This window comes from Fusarium subglutinans (assembly GCF_013396075.1).
Source record: "Fusarium subglutinans strain NRRL 66333 chromosome Unknown NRRL66333_c0000001, whole genome shotgun sequence".
In the NCBI taxonomy this organism is placed as follows: Eukaryota; Fungi; Ascomycota; class Sordariomycetes; order Hypocreales; family Nectriaceae; genus Fusarium; species Fusarium subglutinans.
This window is the reverse complement of record NW_023502064.1, coordinates 980896-996396: the sequence shown is the minus strand read 5'-3', so window position 1 is coordinate 996396 and position 15501 is coordinate 980896. Positions and strand designations below refer to the sequence as shown.

Genomic DNA, 15501 nt, shown 5'->3' with positions numbered 1-15501 from the left:
TCTAAACGTCTATCTATATGTGCAAGTTCCGCGGACTTCATGTACAGCCCGAGCCATTCATCATTGCCAGTTCTTTGCATCATTGTTCGGGTCCTGAGACAGAAGGAGTCCGAAGTGTTGATGCAAGTATCCTGACTCTTCTGTGGTCAAGGTTTATCTTGTGACATGAAGTTTACGATATAGCCCAGCAAGATACAATAATGTAATGGGAGAAGAGCCGAACTACGCCAAGGCCGGCAGTTTATAAAAGAGTATCACAGGTTAGGCCCACCAGTAGCAGGCAAATGACTTCGGCTCGTTGATTTTCAAGAACGGCTAATCTACCCTCTGATACTGTTTATAGCCGGTGACTTCTTGCTGGAAGAGGAGAATAGATACCGGCTTCCGTAACTTGACAAGAAAAAGGAAAAGAGCTCTTGAGTACCACGGTCTGCAGTCCTGTGAACCCTGCTGAGTTGGTCAATGGTACCTCATCACACCACCGTTCTTATCATTAGCCTCCAAGTTCTTAATTGAACCGTTTGGGTATTTCTGCCCCATGATAGGGCTTTCTGAACACCCCGTCACCGAATATTCGTCACGTAATTTCAAGGCTTGTTGACCAATATCCTTCTCATGATAAGACTCAAGACCTTGCCAACATGGGATAGTGAGGATGATTAGATCCCCTACATTGGGGAGGACATCTATTAGCACGGTTCTTGCAAGAATGATGCTGCATACCTCAGTTCATGACTCAGTAGCTTGGCTTCTAGTTCTTGAAGACCACAAAACTACGGCAGTGATTGCGTAAAGAGACTGTAGTTGGAGTTAGCAGGTAGACTACATAGACTTAAAGTGCATACACTCACCCCACATATGTAGTAAGGAACACCCCCTAGTAGAAACGGTAGGTCTTCGCTAATACTCCATTGATAGATCGGGTATAAAACACCAATTCCAAGCAACGTTCCGGCGCTCTCGATCGATGCCAAAGTCATCATGACAGTTCCTGCATCGGAGCTACTAAAGCTACACGACGCAAAGGCAAGCAGGCTCAGATCAGTTGCAACACCAAGAGTATTTATCACAAGGGCTTGGAACTGGTCTTAGAAATGACATCTTTAACTTTTGGGTACGACATACCTGCTGTGATGGAACGTAGAGAACCTGATAGACCTATCATGAAGGCACCAATCGAGATAAATAAAACGCTGGCTCGGGCGGCGTGAAGGTTGATACTGTTAGGATATGGGACCCTCGGTGCAGTGCGCAGAACAATGCCTGGTAAGATGATGCCAAAAATGACAACACTCATGACACTGCGGAGAAGCCATAAATCCGCAGCCTGGATACAGAATTGGGGTAAGTAATGGTGCGTATGAACTAGATATACGAATTCATATGCGTACCTCTGTAGGACTAACATCGTCTCTATGCTGAATGTATGCTTTGAAAAGTGGCCGAGTTGATTTGCAAATAGCCATGAGGAAAAATATTTGTGGCAGAAATATTAGACCCGAAGTTCTGATAAGAGACGTCTCGCCAAAGCATCTAGACAAGTACTCCGTAACCGAAATGTTGAGGCTCTTAAGCTCAACATCGTTTTGGTGATTAGGCAGCAAAGAAGTGGATTCACCATGACTAGAATTATTGCTCTCGCAAGGCGTGAATTTCATTGAGTCAACGATCCAAAAGCCGATAAGGCAGCAGGTTCCAGACAGTATTCCCGGTAGGAGGTGACTGGAATCAGCGAGGTTGGACGCAAAGAATGGACCTAAAGCCTGAGCCACGACTGAAACAGCTCCAGTGTAGTAGTAGCTTGCGAACCTGAGAAACCATCAGCATAAAGTCATAAACGTTGGGATGCGAAGGATGAGGGAGCAGACCGGTATTGAGGGGCCTGATCATGGAGTATGGAGAGTATGAGAAATGATGAGGCATGAGACCCTCCACCGATACATCTTACTAGAGGGCCTACTACGGCAACCAAGATAGGCCATTGCTGTTCGTAACATACTATAGCTATTATTAGTTTTGAGTTTGTGAGGGTTGTTTGCTTGATAGCTGCATACAGCTCAACAATGTGACAAAACTGGCGACAAAGATACTCGTGGCGTTAAGATTCATGGCATGATGTTTAGACTTGGTGTTGAGAAGATAGCCAATCATAAATTGGCCTATAATATCTGTGCTTTATGTCAGTAATCAAGCCACATTTAGCTGGGGTCGCTCGCTAAAGATGAAGCGCCAACTCACCAGACACGCCTTTGAGCACAAGAGCCGCGGTCCCCAGATTCCAGTGACCCGACTGGGTTTGAGCGTCATCGGCGAGAGCGGGGAAAAGGCTGTCGGTGACGGAGTCGCCTAAGGTCATGAGACCCAAGAAGACCAATGCCAAGCAGGCGACTTTCGTATCAGACCGCATCATGTTTACAGCTGGGTACTAGCAAGACGTGGAATCAATTGATCGCAAGGCATCCTGGCTTATTTACCGGGCGAGAGCAGGTGAGAGCACTGATGTCAGAGAGAAGGGAGAAGAAGAAGGGAAAGTATATTGGACAAGACCTCGGAAATGGCGAAGACGTGAGGCCACACACTTCCCGGCAGCGGGGAGCAAACCAACGGCGTTCGGGAAAGACAATTCAGGATGGTTGCCACACTGCAAGGATATCAGCTGCAGAGGGAACAATGTATCACGCTGCCCCATGTCACATAATCACATTCAGATATGCAGGGTGATGGAAGCAGACGAATCAGAGGCGTCAAAGATAGACAGGCTGTGTTAGACTTCATGCCCGCAGGTGAATTTCCGCAATCTAGTTCTTGATGGCCTCTATCATGTAGCTTCAAAAAGGCGGAAATTCAATCGGAAAACATTAGAATACTTAAACTTTCATACTTTCCGACGCTAAGGGGATAGAACTCTGGCAGGGCGATGAGTATGAAGATGAATAGTGGTATAAGAGAGCTCGGTAGCAGACTCCCTTGCTGCTGTAAAGAAGCAAGTAGACTAAAATCATTTCTGAATATCCAACAAAATTGCGTGTACCCAGCCAGCCAGCACACATACCGCACTGTTACCTGATCCATTACAAAATGGGTGAGACAGCGGAACGTGTTAATAACAAGGTCAGCAGCACTCACCCGCTTGTGTAGCCAGTCGTGCTGACCATCGCCGCAGCCTGATCCAAAGAGCTCCAAGGAAAAGATCACACGCGTCGCGTTACACAGCTTGAAGTTGCTCTCGGAGCAAGATACTCCAATCTCGATGTGGCTCCGACATCCCGATGACCCTTTTCCCTACGCGCGGCGCCGAAGTACAAATGAGAGCATGCCAAAGGTGAAGCTGTGACAGGCATTGTCTCACCAGCCACCAACTGTCAGCTGAGGTGCTGAGGCCACCTCTTGCAAGGGAGGACAAGACAGAAATTGTTGGCAAAGCAATTAGGTTGGGCTTGAATTATTGTAAAAAGATACCCAGATTATGGAGTGAATATACAGTATATTTGTAAGTGCCAAGAGCAAATTCTGCCTTGCCCCTGAGCTAAGATCGGTTACCCGCAGATCCACCCGATAGTGTCGGAGCTTTACAGGGAATTTATGCGCAGGGGCGTTTTGATGACGGCTAGATGAATGTATCAATAGCCCGCCACCAGAATGGCGGTGTTGGCAGGTCTAGGAACGAATACAACGCAGCAAGAGATTCCCAGCACTAGCCCGGAATATTCTCATATAGTTTGATAGCGGAGGTATTTATAGAATAAAAATCTGGTCTAACCCAAAATTAATCTCTTGGTGTAGTGATAGTTCAAGCTCTCAACATCATCCCTCCGGAACTCGTTTGGGGCACACAGTTCCCTTTTGTAGACTGCTATCTGATTAGTATCTAGTATTTCAAGTCGGAGGGGCAATTTACTCACTGGACTGGGGATCCTGCAGGTCTTTTTGTATACCCTTAATCAGTGATCGAGCATGCAAACTCTGACCCAGGAGTCCTTGGTTTGAAGGTTTTGTCCAGTCCATGGCAAACAGCGCATGCCCATTCGTCACAATACGGAAATATGTCGTCAATGTATCTGCGATATGTTTGTTCTGGCCATAGTAATCACATGGATCTCTCCTCAAAGGCCAACGGGTCCCCCCTTCGCGGTTCTTCTCGTACTCCCAGGCGTGCATGTTCCATGAGTCTTTCTCGAGACTATGTAAGAGTATGAAAGTTGTTAAGAAGATGGCACACCAGTACGTGCTTCGGTCACGGCGGAGGATCACGTCTTGAAGTCGTCCAAGGATCTCTCGCTCAAGTTCATCCATACGGATCTCGAAGGCCTTGTCAAGTTGTTGGTTGACAAGTCGCGGGAGTAGTGTCTTTCCAAACCAGCATCCAGGGATATTCAGCGGCCACATACCTATATCCGAGGCACCTTTCACTATCGTCCAGGGATACTTGAAAAATACAGTCTGCATGGCCCAGAATCGTAGCGCAAGCTGTACCAAGCTGATCTATATCAAGTTAGTCCTAAGTCATGCGCGCGAAGAGTCATGAAAGGCAAAATGGCCAGCGATGGAGATACATACCCCTTCTATACTAGGCATTTGTTGAGGCCCTGCACATTGTGTCGTGGCAAACATGAGGATATGACTGGCCAGTCTATTCCTATCCGTTGCCTGCCGTCCTTCATTCAGTGCTAAATCGAATGCGAGGCGATCACAATAAGCATCGATCTTCTCCGGCCTTAGAGTGCCGTCTTCCAGAGAGAATGCTGTGCTCTCAGCGCGGGGAGTAATCCTTCCAGCTTCAGTCCCGCGAAACAGGACATGAGTGAGAGCACCTTGGCTGTAAGGTATGTACGGCTTCAGTGTCACTTGCAATGTTGGCATAAATCCATTTGAGATCTTAATAGTTACTGTATTACAGGGTTCTATCGGGAACCATCCAGCGACGTTGTCGAGTAAAGATTGAATACGTGTTTGGTATAAGCCTACAGTATCTTAGCATTGAACTTTGTACTAGACTTGATGACTGACTATGAAGTAGAGTTCGCGACCCTTTGAAATCTGCGGGAACACAGAGCTCCGGATACATAGATGAACACGACTCGCAAGTCTTTTCATTACCATGGCACTTTACGTTTGTCAGCTCTCTCCTGAACTTCGAGGATTCCACCCTCACTTTTCTTTTCTGAATTTTGCAACGAGCACAACTTGGCCGCTCACTCGGTCTTCCGCGCCTAGGTCGCTTATCAGACTGTTTTGCCAGGTTGTTTTGCATCAACCGATCAGTTTGACTGATGGAACGCTTGGACGAAGGTTTGAAGCTTCTTTGGGGCCAAGAATCGTGGTGCCGTACTGGAGGAATCTCGAGTCTTTGTCCCACCTGTCTGGACGCTGCACCATGGTGTCTAGAGGCAGGACTAGCTGTGATAGTGCGTGTGCTGCCTGTCGTAGATGATTCAACAGAAACTTCATCGGGACAAGGCTCTTGTAACGATGGGCTATTAGTCGGCAGAGTGATCGTTCCGGATGAGGGACTTGGAATGGGAATCTGTGAAAAGGGCCCATCCTCATAAACTGCATATTCGAAGTCTGGAAATTCCAGTGCTTGAACATTTTCGAAGCCAGGAGGCTGTTCATCCGAGAACACATCCAAGTCTGTCATCAATGGGACATCGTGGTTCACAGGACCAGCATTTTCAGGGGAGACGAGCGAAAGTCCAGCGGCAGAAACAAAATTCTGGCAAATTTTTTAGTTTTATATTGACTAGATCTACCTGATTCATACGTACGTTTGAAGGGTAAAAGCCTTGGCTCCCCTGCGCTATCAAGTCGCCTGTGAGTTCGTCAAGCTTGGACCTTGCGAGACTCTGAATGGCTTCCCAGGCAAGGCTCTTGTCAATACCAGCACCTCCGTGTCTCGTTACAATTGATGTAACGGCTTCTTCGACAACGCTGCCCAATTCAGCGGCGAAGCGGACATGGTCTCGGCGGAAATCGCCATTCGCGTAGCTGAATGGTTCAGTCCCATCGCATACGTCACTCGCAGATCGAGTATCCCCACCGGGGCCGGAGATTATACTAGAGTTAGGTGAAAAGTGATGTGACATGGCTAAATGATGGCCAATGTGAATGAGAAAGTTGTGTGACGGTTAGACCAAGTCTACGAAACTGCCTGTGAACACTTTACACATGTCCGATGGTTGGTAGCACTCACTACAATCGTAGACTCCTCAGTGGTTTCTTGTAACATTTCCTTCTACCATGTGATCCTCCTTAATTAACTGATGACCGCGAGAAAATGGAGGGCGTGACGGTGTCAGGTTGGACGACCTACGGAGGCTGCTCACTTGCAGAACATGATTGATGCGGAGGACATCCTCCGTTTGGTTAAGATGTACGACATGTATGTCTCAAGCCGGCTTATTTCATGCGATGTGGCTTTTGCACATTGAGTAAATCCGTTGGGTAGCTGCAAGAGGCCAGAATAAGCAATGTGTTATCTTGGTGTGTTACACGACCCAGGGTGAAATCATATCACCTTTCTTAAGTGTCAGACCAGTTTTGAGGACCAGAGAAGACCTGGGAAATTGGAAACTCCTGTCTTATATCTGTTTTATTCAAGGTTTGAGGTCAATGCTAAAACTTTCTAGCAAAGGGACTAAACCATGCAGAAAATGACTCCAAATAATAATGATGCCAGCGTGCATATGTTGCCCGCTCCGAAACGAGGCTGTGCGAAGCCACTCAGCAAATGCTGACGCGGGCATATTTCTTTTCGAAGTCGGTGTGCAGGGAATGCTGCATGGATCAGCCTGGAATCACCATAAATGGCATGCCCATCACTCCATCAGTCTTTTGTACATGCATCCACTGGCCCGAGATACCTATATCCGAAGTGACGAAAATATTTAGACAATTTTAGAAGATCTTTGCATCTCTTTAGGCCAGTTTATTCTTGTTTGTCGATGTGATATCGGAAGCTTTTGCGCTCCCCGAGGATAAGATACATGCACCGTGCATGCAACCGATTCTAGAGCCTCATGACCCGAGGTAAAGCGGCCAAGTCACATCCATTTCCGACCAGTTTCCTTGTTCCCAGATACTGTGCATTTTTCAACGTGAGGCTCCGCGTGGACCTTGATGTCATACAAGTCATGGGTAGGGTAGGCCTCAAGTTAGGCATCGGATATAACTGATGGACATGAGTGGTCGAATTGCAGCATATAACCGGTAAATTATTGATGAAAGGTGGGAGTCATCAACAGAGTTGGATGGCCAAGTGCTGATGTACGTGGGATGATGGGTGGAACGAAGTTTAGACTCAGAGCCTCATAGGATGAGGCCATAAAATATGATGTATCGAGGCCCTCGTTCTAACGCTATCGGAAAGTATCAACGTTAGCTAAACCAAATCAGCTACTAATTTCAGTTTTTCCGATAATTCCCACGTTTTCTATTTGCACAACAGCTTACCAACATGTGGCACATTGACGTATTCAACAGCTTGTCCACGCTGGGCGAGTCCAACAAACTTCTCAGTGAACGCTTGGCCAAGCTCGGAGACAGAGCTGACCTGGCAGAACTGAGGTGAGGCCCTCCAGTTTGCGTCTACCAGACATTCCTTCTCATGATCAATGCAGAGACATCTTTCAACAGTTTGAGGTTACTGGCACGGTTGGCCTCGCCCTGCTTCACAAACACTTCTCCATTGAAGAAGGCGAGCGTGTTGTGGAATTCGGCCACGTTTCAACCCCATGGCCTGTTCCTCCAGATGGCAGAATGGCCGGAGGCTACCTAGTCCCACGGTCGTGGCGCTTTTGGGATGATATGCTGGAGCCATATGAGTTTGGCTTCAATCATCCTGGCCAAGAGGAGTATAAGGACGTCCCCTTGCCAGCTGGGTTTGCGGAACGGCTTCGTGCCTTTTTGGCTGAGACAAATCTCTTGGATGTCCTGGGGATCTGCGTCATTGGTGAAGATGAAATCGTCGGTCGCATCGAGAAGAATCGAGGCCGTGTCAACTTCACTGTGCCTGCCTCTAGGCCTGAGGACCTCAGCGTTGATCTCACCCCAACCCATAGTCCGTCTGTCTGGTCTTTCGATTGTAAGAGTGGTCTGAATGATTCCACAATCAAACTTGCACGGGCTTGTTGGGTCTGTCCAAAGCATGTTTAACCGTGTTATAAGAAGTATGAGCGCAGCTAGTTCAGATAGTCAGAACATATCCATGTGACTTCGAGGTGATCTTTAATTCAGTGAATATTGACTCGATAGTCATAAAGGACTTTCTCGATGCTTTTGACCTTTTCGCGTATGCGTCTGCTGTCTCCCTCACTATATCAGAGTTTCGATGCAAGCCATACAAGGAGTCCAAGTACGAGAAAATACGAGAGCTGAGATAATGTTAGCCCGCCACGACTGGGTTACATGCTGATTCGATGTAACTTACTGCTGAAACCAAGAAAGGAAGCCCAATATTGTAGTTGATGCCCAAAGAATAGGCAGCTCCCATGACGGGCATGCCAACGAGGCTACCAATCGTTCCTGTCATAGAGATACCCGCGAACAACCGCCCTGAAAAGGCATTATGCACATTTGAAGCAAGGAAAGATCGCAATGTGACGGTCATGCTTGATCCCAGGACCGATAGTGCAAATCCAATAGCAACTGTCGCAAGGTTTGGTGCGGCTGCGACGACGAGAGTGCCCAATGTGCAACAAAGAGCACCAGATGCAGAAAGTGTAAGATCTCTGTTTGCACTTGGCCAAGCCTGGTCTATCCAAGAAGTTGCAAGAGGCAAAATAACAAAGTATAGAAGAGATGACATGATTGCGCGTAGTGAGAACAGAAGCCCGGCCTGTGACATGGTTAATTAAAAGCCTTGTTGTTGAGTGAGCCAGCATACCCGAGCCATGGTCTCCTCAAAGCGTAAAGATACCCAAGGGATTAAGTAGTTCGTGGAGTCCCTTGCTACCTGGAAGAAAAAGAAGCAGATAAAGCATATACCGAATATAACGGCTCGTGAAGGGAGCAGGACCCTGGCAGTGTGCTCTAAGTCAGTCTCTTCGCGATACGGAGCGCTGTCGACACTGAGAAGTGACTCTGTCTCAGCCGGTGATGGCCCAACATCCTCCATGTCGCTCACTGTGTTCTCACGAATATAGCTCGCTGGAAAGAACATCAAAGAGAATACCACGAGTGCGAGAGAAAACGGAATCTCGAGGTGAATAGTCATCGTCATTGTGCCAACGATTGGCCCGACGAGGTCCGCGATCCCTGATATTGCCTCGATGATTGAGAACGCCGCTGTTCTACGACGGTCATGTTAGTTCTGGGGTTGGGAATGATGGGAATTGCGGTATACCTTTGTTCTGGCTTGACACTGTCACTAACAGCAGCGAAAACAAGCGTGCCAGTTACCCATGGTCCTCCTCCAAAGAGAATGAATACTGGAGAGAGATAGAAGCACCAGAGCGGAAGGTGTTGCTGCGATCCTATCAAGATGAGTAGACCTACTTCAAGGGCGATGAGGGACGCCATACCTACTATTGCTATGCACCCCCAATAGAAGATAGTACTGGTGGCATTCAGCATGAAAGCAAGGCGGATGCCGCCTTTGTCCCCAAGTATTCCCATAGGGACTTGCATCATCGTCGCTTTGCACCGTCAGCTTTTGCCTCGGAGGGATGTTGTGATTTTGCATACCAGCCAAGGTTGATAGTGTTGACAGCACAGTTATCACGAATGCGAAATGCACTTGTACCTCCTTGCTCCTGCAAAACTCGTCTGTTGGCTCTCCATTAAGAAGCTGCCTGTCTTTCTCAAAATGGTGCCGACAAACGGCTGTCTCTAGAAGCATTGGCGAAGGGGCAGCAAGGATCGCACAACCGAGCTCCACGAGAAATAAAAGAATCGTGCAGAGCCAAAAGTTCATGGGATACTGTCGAAAGCCTCTGACATAGTCTATGGTCGAGATCGGGGGCGTACCCTTGCGGCAATCACATCTGCCTTTTATAGGCATTTTTTGTGGTGATAGAACCTTGTCCTGGCGTGTATAACATTTAATGTTCGGATTTTCCCAGTGAAGGTGAGCGCGATAAGTTTATTGTCAGGCTGCGAGGGCAGGCCGCCCTTTAAAACATCTTACCTGCATGATAATAGGACGCACATCTATTATAGGCATCCAGCGGGCAAATCACACCGGAGTAGTAATCTGAAACATGTACATGTGCATGTGCATTCAGGCTGTAGCAGTCATCCAAGTTAGGAATAAAACCTCTCACATTGAATGGTGCTAGAATAAACTGGTCTAAGGCTCTCCAAATATGCTCTAAACTTAGCTAGACTTTACTTAATTCATCTAGTCTTTACTTAAGTTAGGCAAAGGGAGGAGATTTAGTCACAAACGAATAATAGAATTGTGTAATGACGCTGTTATATTGATGTTTATAAAGATGTATTAAACACCTTCACCGCTTGGATAATTATATATCCGGTGCCGCACAGCACTGCCCCAAGGAATCCCGCTGCCCCAACCCAACCCGAGACTATTTTCGCCTCCACCTCCACCTCCCACGGCTCGCGACTCCCGCTGTCAGGGGCGGTCAAGGCCGATGGTAATTGCCAGCCGACGGCGGTCCCCGGGGATGCTCCCGCTGAGCTACTAAATGAAGCAGGGCAGTTAGAATCTCGTTCGTTGGATCAAAGGGATGATAAAAGACTTACGGAGGGGCGGGCATCTGCGGGGGATCCGCCGCGGCATTGGCGGCCTGACCCTGGCCGGCGGGAGGAGACGCATCGGGGAGGGGAGAGCTTGTCGGGGGGTTGGGGGGGGTTGGGGGATCGGGCTGTGGGCACCGGAGAGCGAGTGTGGTTTTGTATAGTAAGCTAGGTGTATAAGTTAGCACAGTGAATCATAGTGGTAAGAAGGCTGGGAATCATGGTGGTGAGGAGGCTGTGAATCAGAGCTGGGTAGAGTTCAAGGTAGGGAGACATACTATTAGTCCATTGTGATATTTCTGAAGAAGAGAAAAGGAAAAAGAAGAGACAGAATGGCGAGGACGAGATTAAGTATATTGATGTCTATCAAAACGAGCAAGTGCGTCCTTTCCAACTCATGCAGCTCGACAAGTTCATTCAGATCAGGTCAAGCATATCGCCTTCCTCAGTTCCCCCCTTTTCCCTCTCCTTTTCCATTCCTTGAGTGGTACATTCTTTCCGAGGCCACGGCCATAAGCCTTCCAAAGGAGTGTCGTCCAAAATGTAGTTTGCGTTGACCTCCGGCTTCTCAATCATAAAATTGTATGCCCAGCATCGCGATTTGAAATAATCCGATGCATAACATTGATATACTTTGTCCGCTGAAAGATGCTCAACGCGGAAGTTGGTTACAATAGGGCAACTGAGTGTCGTGACCACCAAACTCCCTTTCCAACTGGGCCCGGTAAGAGTAAAGCGACGGTCATAATAGTATGTGTTGTGCTCCTGCTGATGGGGACGCATGGTCAAGCAGCTCTCCTCCACAATGACGTTCTTCTGAGACACGTACAGCCCTTTCCTCATCAAGCCGACAATATCTGACGTATAAAGTACGAGGCGGGCTTGCCAGCCGGTGGTCAGGTTCACCAGCGGGACTTTCCCCCTCAACATGTCGGGGTCAGATCCAAACGACAGATCTACCTTCCATGATTTGGTTCCGAAAGATGAAGAAAGGTTCGGGAGTGAAGGGGGTGGGGGAGTAGAAGCTCGGGTTATGAAGTCGAAAAGGCCCATATCTTCTGTTGTCGGTGCGAATTTTTTGTGATGTCGGTGGGCACAATTAGACGAAAAAGACTCTCTGGTGATGAAAAGGGAAGAGATTCTCCTAGTGGAAAGAAGACCACTTACGTTCTTATATACCCGGGCACAGATAAGTTTTAATATACAGTTTTTCGAAGCATTTGCACGGGACTATGATTTGCAGTTGAGAGAGCTTATATCGCACACAGAACTTAGTATAGTGCGTTCTTTCTGACATCCAACGTTTTCTTTGGTCAAGATACTTAGCCTCCGTACTTCCAGTCCTGGATGACCCAATGGTTGGTACAACAACTTTATTTTTCTAGCGAGTCATTAAGAACTATGTAGTTGACTGCCGCCAATAAGACTAGGCTTTGGGCTGCGAACACAGGTGACGAATGAGATTGAGTGGTAAAGTGAGTTCTGTATATAAAGTTTCGGCGTTGGGTTCAGAGCTTAAACTCATTCTTAAAGCTTTATCTTGGTATCCAATTACCCATTGGAAAGCTCAAAACACTAAATAAACTTCCTCTGCCGAGCATATATAAATGTCAGTCTGACCGCGCACCTATACTCATTACATTTTCTATGTTCACCATTTATTATCCGATCTCTCCCGAAACCTCACTATCTTGCAAACGCAGGCTTGGAAGATGTCGTCTCTCATCAAGACAAGGATTCTTATCCTGTCAGATACTCATGGATTACGCTTCGAGGAGGATAAGAAACCACTCGAACCAGTCGACCTTGTCATCCATTGCGGTGACCTCACGGAAGATTCCAAACTGGAAGGCTTCCGAGAAGCGATTCAACTTCTCAAGGGAATCGATGCCCCTACCAAGATTGTTATTGCAGGAAATCATGACTTCTCTCTTGACGACGGGGTCTTCAAGCACAAGATTGCAGAAGCAAGCAGAGTAGCACAAGAGGACCTCGAGCAAAGCATCAAGGATGAGTATGGAGATTACGGTGAGGCTAAGAGGCTCTTCACTGAAGCAGACCATAGTATCATATTCCTCGACGAAGGAACGCATGAACTTCATCTCCAGAATGGCGCATTGGTAAAGGTTTATGCAAGTCCATATACTCCTGAAACAGCCGGCAGCACGGATTGGGGTTTTCAGTACAATGGGGCCCATGAATTTTCTATTCCAAAGGGTACCGACATTGTGGTGACACATGGCCCGCCGCATGGCATGATGGATATGACGCCAGAAAGGCAACGAATCGGTTGCCCTCAGCTATTCTCTGCCATTGCAAAATCACAGCCCCGGATCCACTGTTTCGGACATGTGCACAACAGTTGGGGTGCGAAGGTCGTTTCTTGGCGACCACGGATTTCAGAAAATCCATCTCATTTCAGCGACATCGACAATGCAAAGTCGCGGGTTGTCGAGAGTTTGCCGCGACTACAGGGGACCAAGTGGGAGTCCCCGGAAGACAGAAAAGCCAGGGAAAACAAATTACAGCGATATGAGTCTCAAAGATGTTGTGTCGCCAGTGACTGCCAGGGCGATGAAGAGCGCCTGCCTCCGGGGAAGACCTTCTTCGTCAATGCGGCACTGATGGGAGACAAGGGGCTCTCGCAGCACCCGTGGCTCGTAGACATTGAGCTTGAGCGCCATTCAGGCGAAGGAAATTCTTCAAGTGGCAACGCAATGCCGGAAAAGGGACATAACATCCAGAAGCGAAAGGCTGCCATGGCTGTCAGTGGAGACGGAGAAAGTAAGAAAGCAAAACGCGATCTAAATGATGATTCCAAGAGATAATTCCAAGAGAAAAACCTGAAAATTGAATACGTGTTACATATCAAATTACGAAGTCCCAATCAGTCAGATAACAAATTTCTCCCGTCTTCGTTTTTCTGCTGAATAAGGGATAGAGATTTAACTCAGGGGATGTTGTCATTTAAGTAATTTATTCCTTCAGTAACCTTCACCCTCATAAGCCACGTCCGCTGTGCTTCAAAGCTCAGCGATCAACATTCAAGAGAAGTAAGAACACTATAATTATTGACTCATGGTATAGTTAATGGCATCATAGTAGACTTGTTAAGCTCATGATCCCCTTGTGAGGCGCTCACAGAACACGATAGAATATGAGATTAATCAAACCGTGACAGACACTCGTGAAGGCAAGAACTACACTGGTGAGTATATACCCATATAATTGAGGCTATATCTTGTGTTCTTGCTGAACTTGAGATACTACGATTGATCTTCTTATGATGGCAGGAACTTCTGAAGCCAGGTGCTTATCAGAACCTTCGAGAGGATATTGATGGGACTCTTCTTTTCTCCCCAGAACATCATAAACAATACTTTTGTACGTGATAAATAACCCTTCTGCATTCCTGGTAATGAAAGTTATTTGACTGTCTTGCTAACTAAAGCCCAGATGAATACTTATATGAACCCGTGTCCCAAGCGATCCAAGCTCCCCCCTGGTACCCAGCACCCATCAACATACTCCAGTAAGTCGAGTCTCTTTCCCATACGACTATAGTATACTGACAAACCATCAGAGGCCCTGAACCTCTCTCGCCCCCTCCATAATGCCGAAGTCCAACCAAACCATCCCTGCACCACTGCGCGAGGCACTCTTCGAGTGCTTCGACGCCGCCACCCGCCTAGTCCGGAAGAGCTTGCGTCGTCAACTAGTTCTAGTAGGCGGCGCAGCCAGCATTGCCCACTCCTCGGTCTAGCGAACTGAGGACGTGGATGTTGCGGCCCCTCCCGCAGCGCTAATCGACATCTGGGAGGGTGTCTCTTCTGGCGCCCAAAGCTTCAGTCTCGAGTCCGACGGCAAGATCGCGTTCGATGCTCCTCAAGGCTTCCGTATCCGACTCGACCTCATCGAAATCGGTAACGGATGCATCGAACGGATCCACGTGGCAGAGCCCTTCCGAGGTGCTTCTGTCGCGTCCATGTCGGATCTCCTGAGGCTACGGGCCGTGACGGTGGTTGAACGTGGGAGTGATGGTGAGGTTGACGACTTTCGATGGCTGTTGGAGTGTGTGGCGAGAGAGGGTCAAGTTCTCCCAGGGCTCGATAATCAAGAGCTGGAGTATGTGATGGGTGCAGGGGCTAGCTTGGGGGTATTGGATCGCTTGGTGTTGACAGCCGTGTTGGGCGCCAACAATGGCGCGGCCGCTTGCGGCCTTCTTTGATTCTTTTTTTTTTTTTTTTTTTTTTTTTTTTTTTTGGAACACAAATATCAATATACCAGCGATGGACACTCGTTACACCATTGGGCAATTTCTCTGGACTTGTGAATGCCGTGCAAGCAACAACCGACTGTAGAAGAAGGAAGGTGGTTGTAGATTTCATGATGAACAGATGTATTGAGGTATAGGAGCTTTGAGTGAAGGAATAGTCTGAGACTGAAAGACGTGAGTGGCAGGAATTAATAGCCATGAGTGGCAAACTGAAGCTTTGTATATTTCTTGCTCTCGTCTTCGAAGGCTAGTTTTCAAGAGGCATAGCGATAGGATCACCAAAGTGAGAATAGAGCTACACAATTGTACCTTATGACCTCCATTTGGTTTGGGACAAACCGACAAAGGATCTCCGCAGATTCCAACATTGTCGTCCCAATGCGTAGAGTGCCATGCCGTCTTATCCGACTCGAGTGAAGGGCCAATGATACAAGGTATCCATGTGATAGGATTGACTGATATGAACCTGCTGTGTCCGCTAGCCAGCTCAAGGGTCAAAAGGTCCTTCAAGATGCGGCTGAATGCTCTTT

General features: G+C 47.7%; 7 protein-coding genes across 7 annotated transcripts; 3 read left to right on the top strand and 4 right to left on the bottom strand.

The window, feature by feature from the left end:
• Window positions 1-729: 729 nt before the first annotated feature.
• Window positions 730-2410, bottom strand: FSUBG_316 (uncharacterized protein; the record flags this gene model as incomplete). The annotated part of the gene is made up of 8 exons (XM_036681011.1): window positions 730-798; window positions 852-1075; window positions 1126-1327; window positions 1392-1809; window positions 1869-1882; window positions 1949-1998; window positions 2055-2168; window positions 2239-2410. The coding sequence occupies 8 exons, from the start codon at window positions 2408-2410 to the stop codon at window positions 730-732; spliced, it is 1263 nt and encodes a 420-aa protein (XP_036544454.1).
• Window positions 2411-3894: 1484 nt separating this feature from the next.
• On the bottom strand, window positions 3895-6083 carry FSUBG_315 (uncharacterized protein; the record flags this gene model as incomplete). The annotated part of the gene is made up of 5 exons (XM_036681000.1): window positions 3895-4482; window positions 4558-4961; window positions 5008-5037; window positions 5197-5713; window positions 5766-6083. 5 exons carry the CDS (start codon window positions 6081-6083, stop codon window positions 3895-3897), a joined length of 1857 nt encoding a protein of 618 aa, XP_036544453.1.
• A 1370-nt stretch (window positions 6084-7453) lies between these two features.
• On the top strand, window positions 7454-8378 carry FSUBG_314 (uncharacterized protein; the record flags this gene model as incomplete). Its single annotated transcript, XM_036680989.1, has 3 exons — window positions 7454-7563; window positions 7617-8080; window positions 8251-8378. The coding sequence occupies 3 exons, from the start codon at window positions 7454-7456 to the stop codon at window positions 8376-8378; spliced, it is 702 nt and encodes a 233-aa protein (XP_036544452.1).
• A 2-nt stretch (window positions 8379-8380) lies between these two features.
• Window positions 8381-9627, bottom strand: FSUBG_313 (major facilitator superfamily transporter; the record flags this gene model as incomplete). The annotated part of the gene is made up of 4 exons (XM_036680978.1): window positions 8381-8833; window positions 8882-9287; window positions 9341-9470; window positions 9519-9627. 4 exons carry the CDS (start codon window positions 9625-9627, stop codon window positions 8381-8383), a joined length of 1098 nt encoding a protein of 365 aa, XP_036544451.1.
• A 1485-nt stretch (window positions 9628-11112) lies between these two features.
• Window positions 11113-11748, bottom strand: FSUBG_312 (uncharacterized protein; the record flags this gene model as incomplete). The annotated part of the gene is made up of 1 exon (XM_036680967.1): window positions 11113-11748. One exon carries the CDS (start codon window positions 11746-11748, stop codon window positions 11113-11115), a length of 636 nt encoding a protein of 211 aa, XP_036544450.1.
• Window positions 11749-12407: 659 nt separating this feature from the next.
• On the top strand, window positions 12408-13523 carry FSUBG_311 (metallophosphoesterase domain protein; the record flags this gene model as incomplete). Its single annotated transcript, XM_036680956.1, has 1 exon — window positions 12408-13523. The coding sequence occupies one exon, from the start codon at window positions 12408-12410 to the stop codon at window positions 13521-13523; it is 1116 nt and encodes a 371-aa protein (XP_036544449.1).
• A 785-nt stretch (window positions 13524-14308) lies between these two features.
• On the top strand, window positions 14309-14923 carry FSUBG_310 (uncharacterized protein; the record flags this gene model as incomplete). Its single annotated transcript, XM_036680945.1, has 2 exons — window positions 14309-14413; window positions 14459-14923. The coding sequence occupies 2 exons, from the start codon at window positions 14309-14311 to the stop codon at window positions 14921-14923; spliced, it is 570 nt and encodes a 189-aa protein (XP_036544448.1).
• Between the last annotated feature and the right edge of the window lie 578 nt (window positions 14924-15501).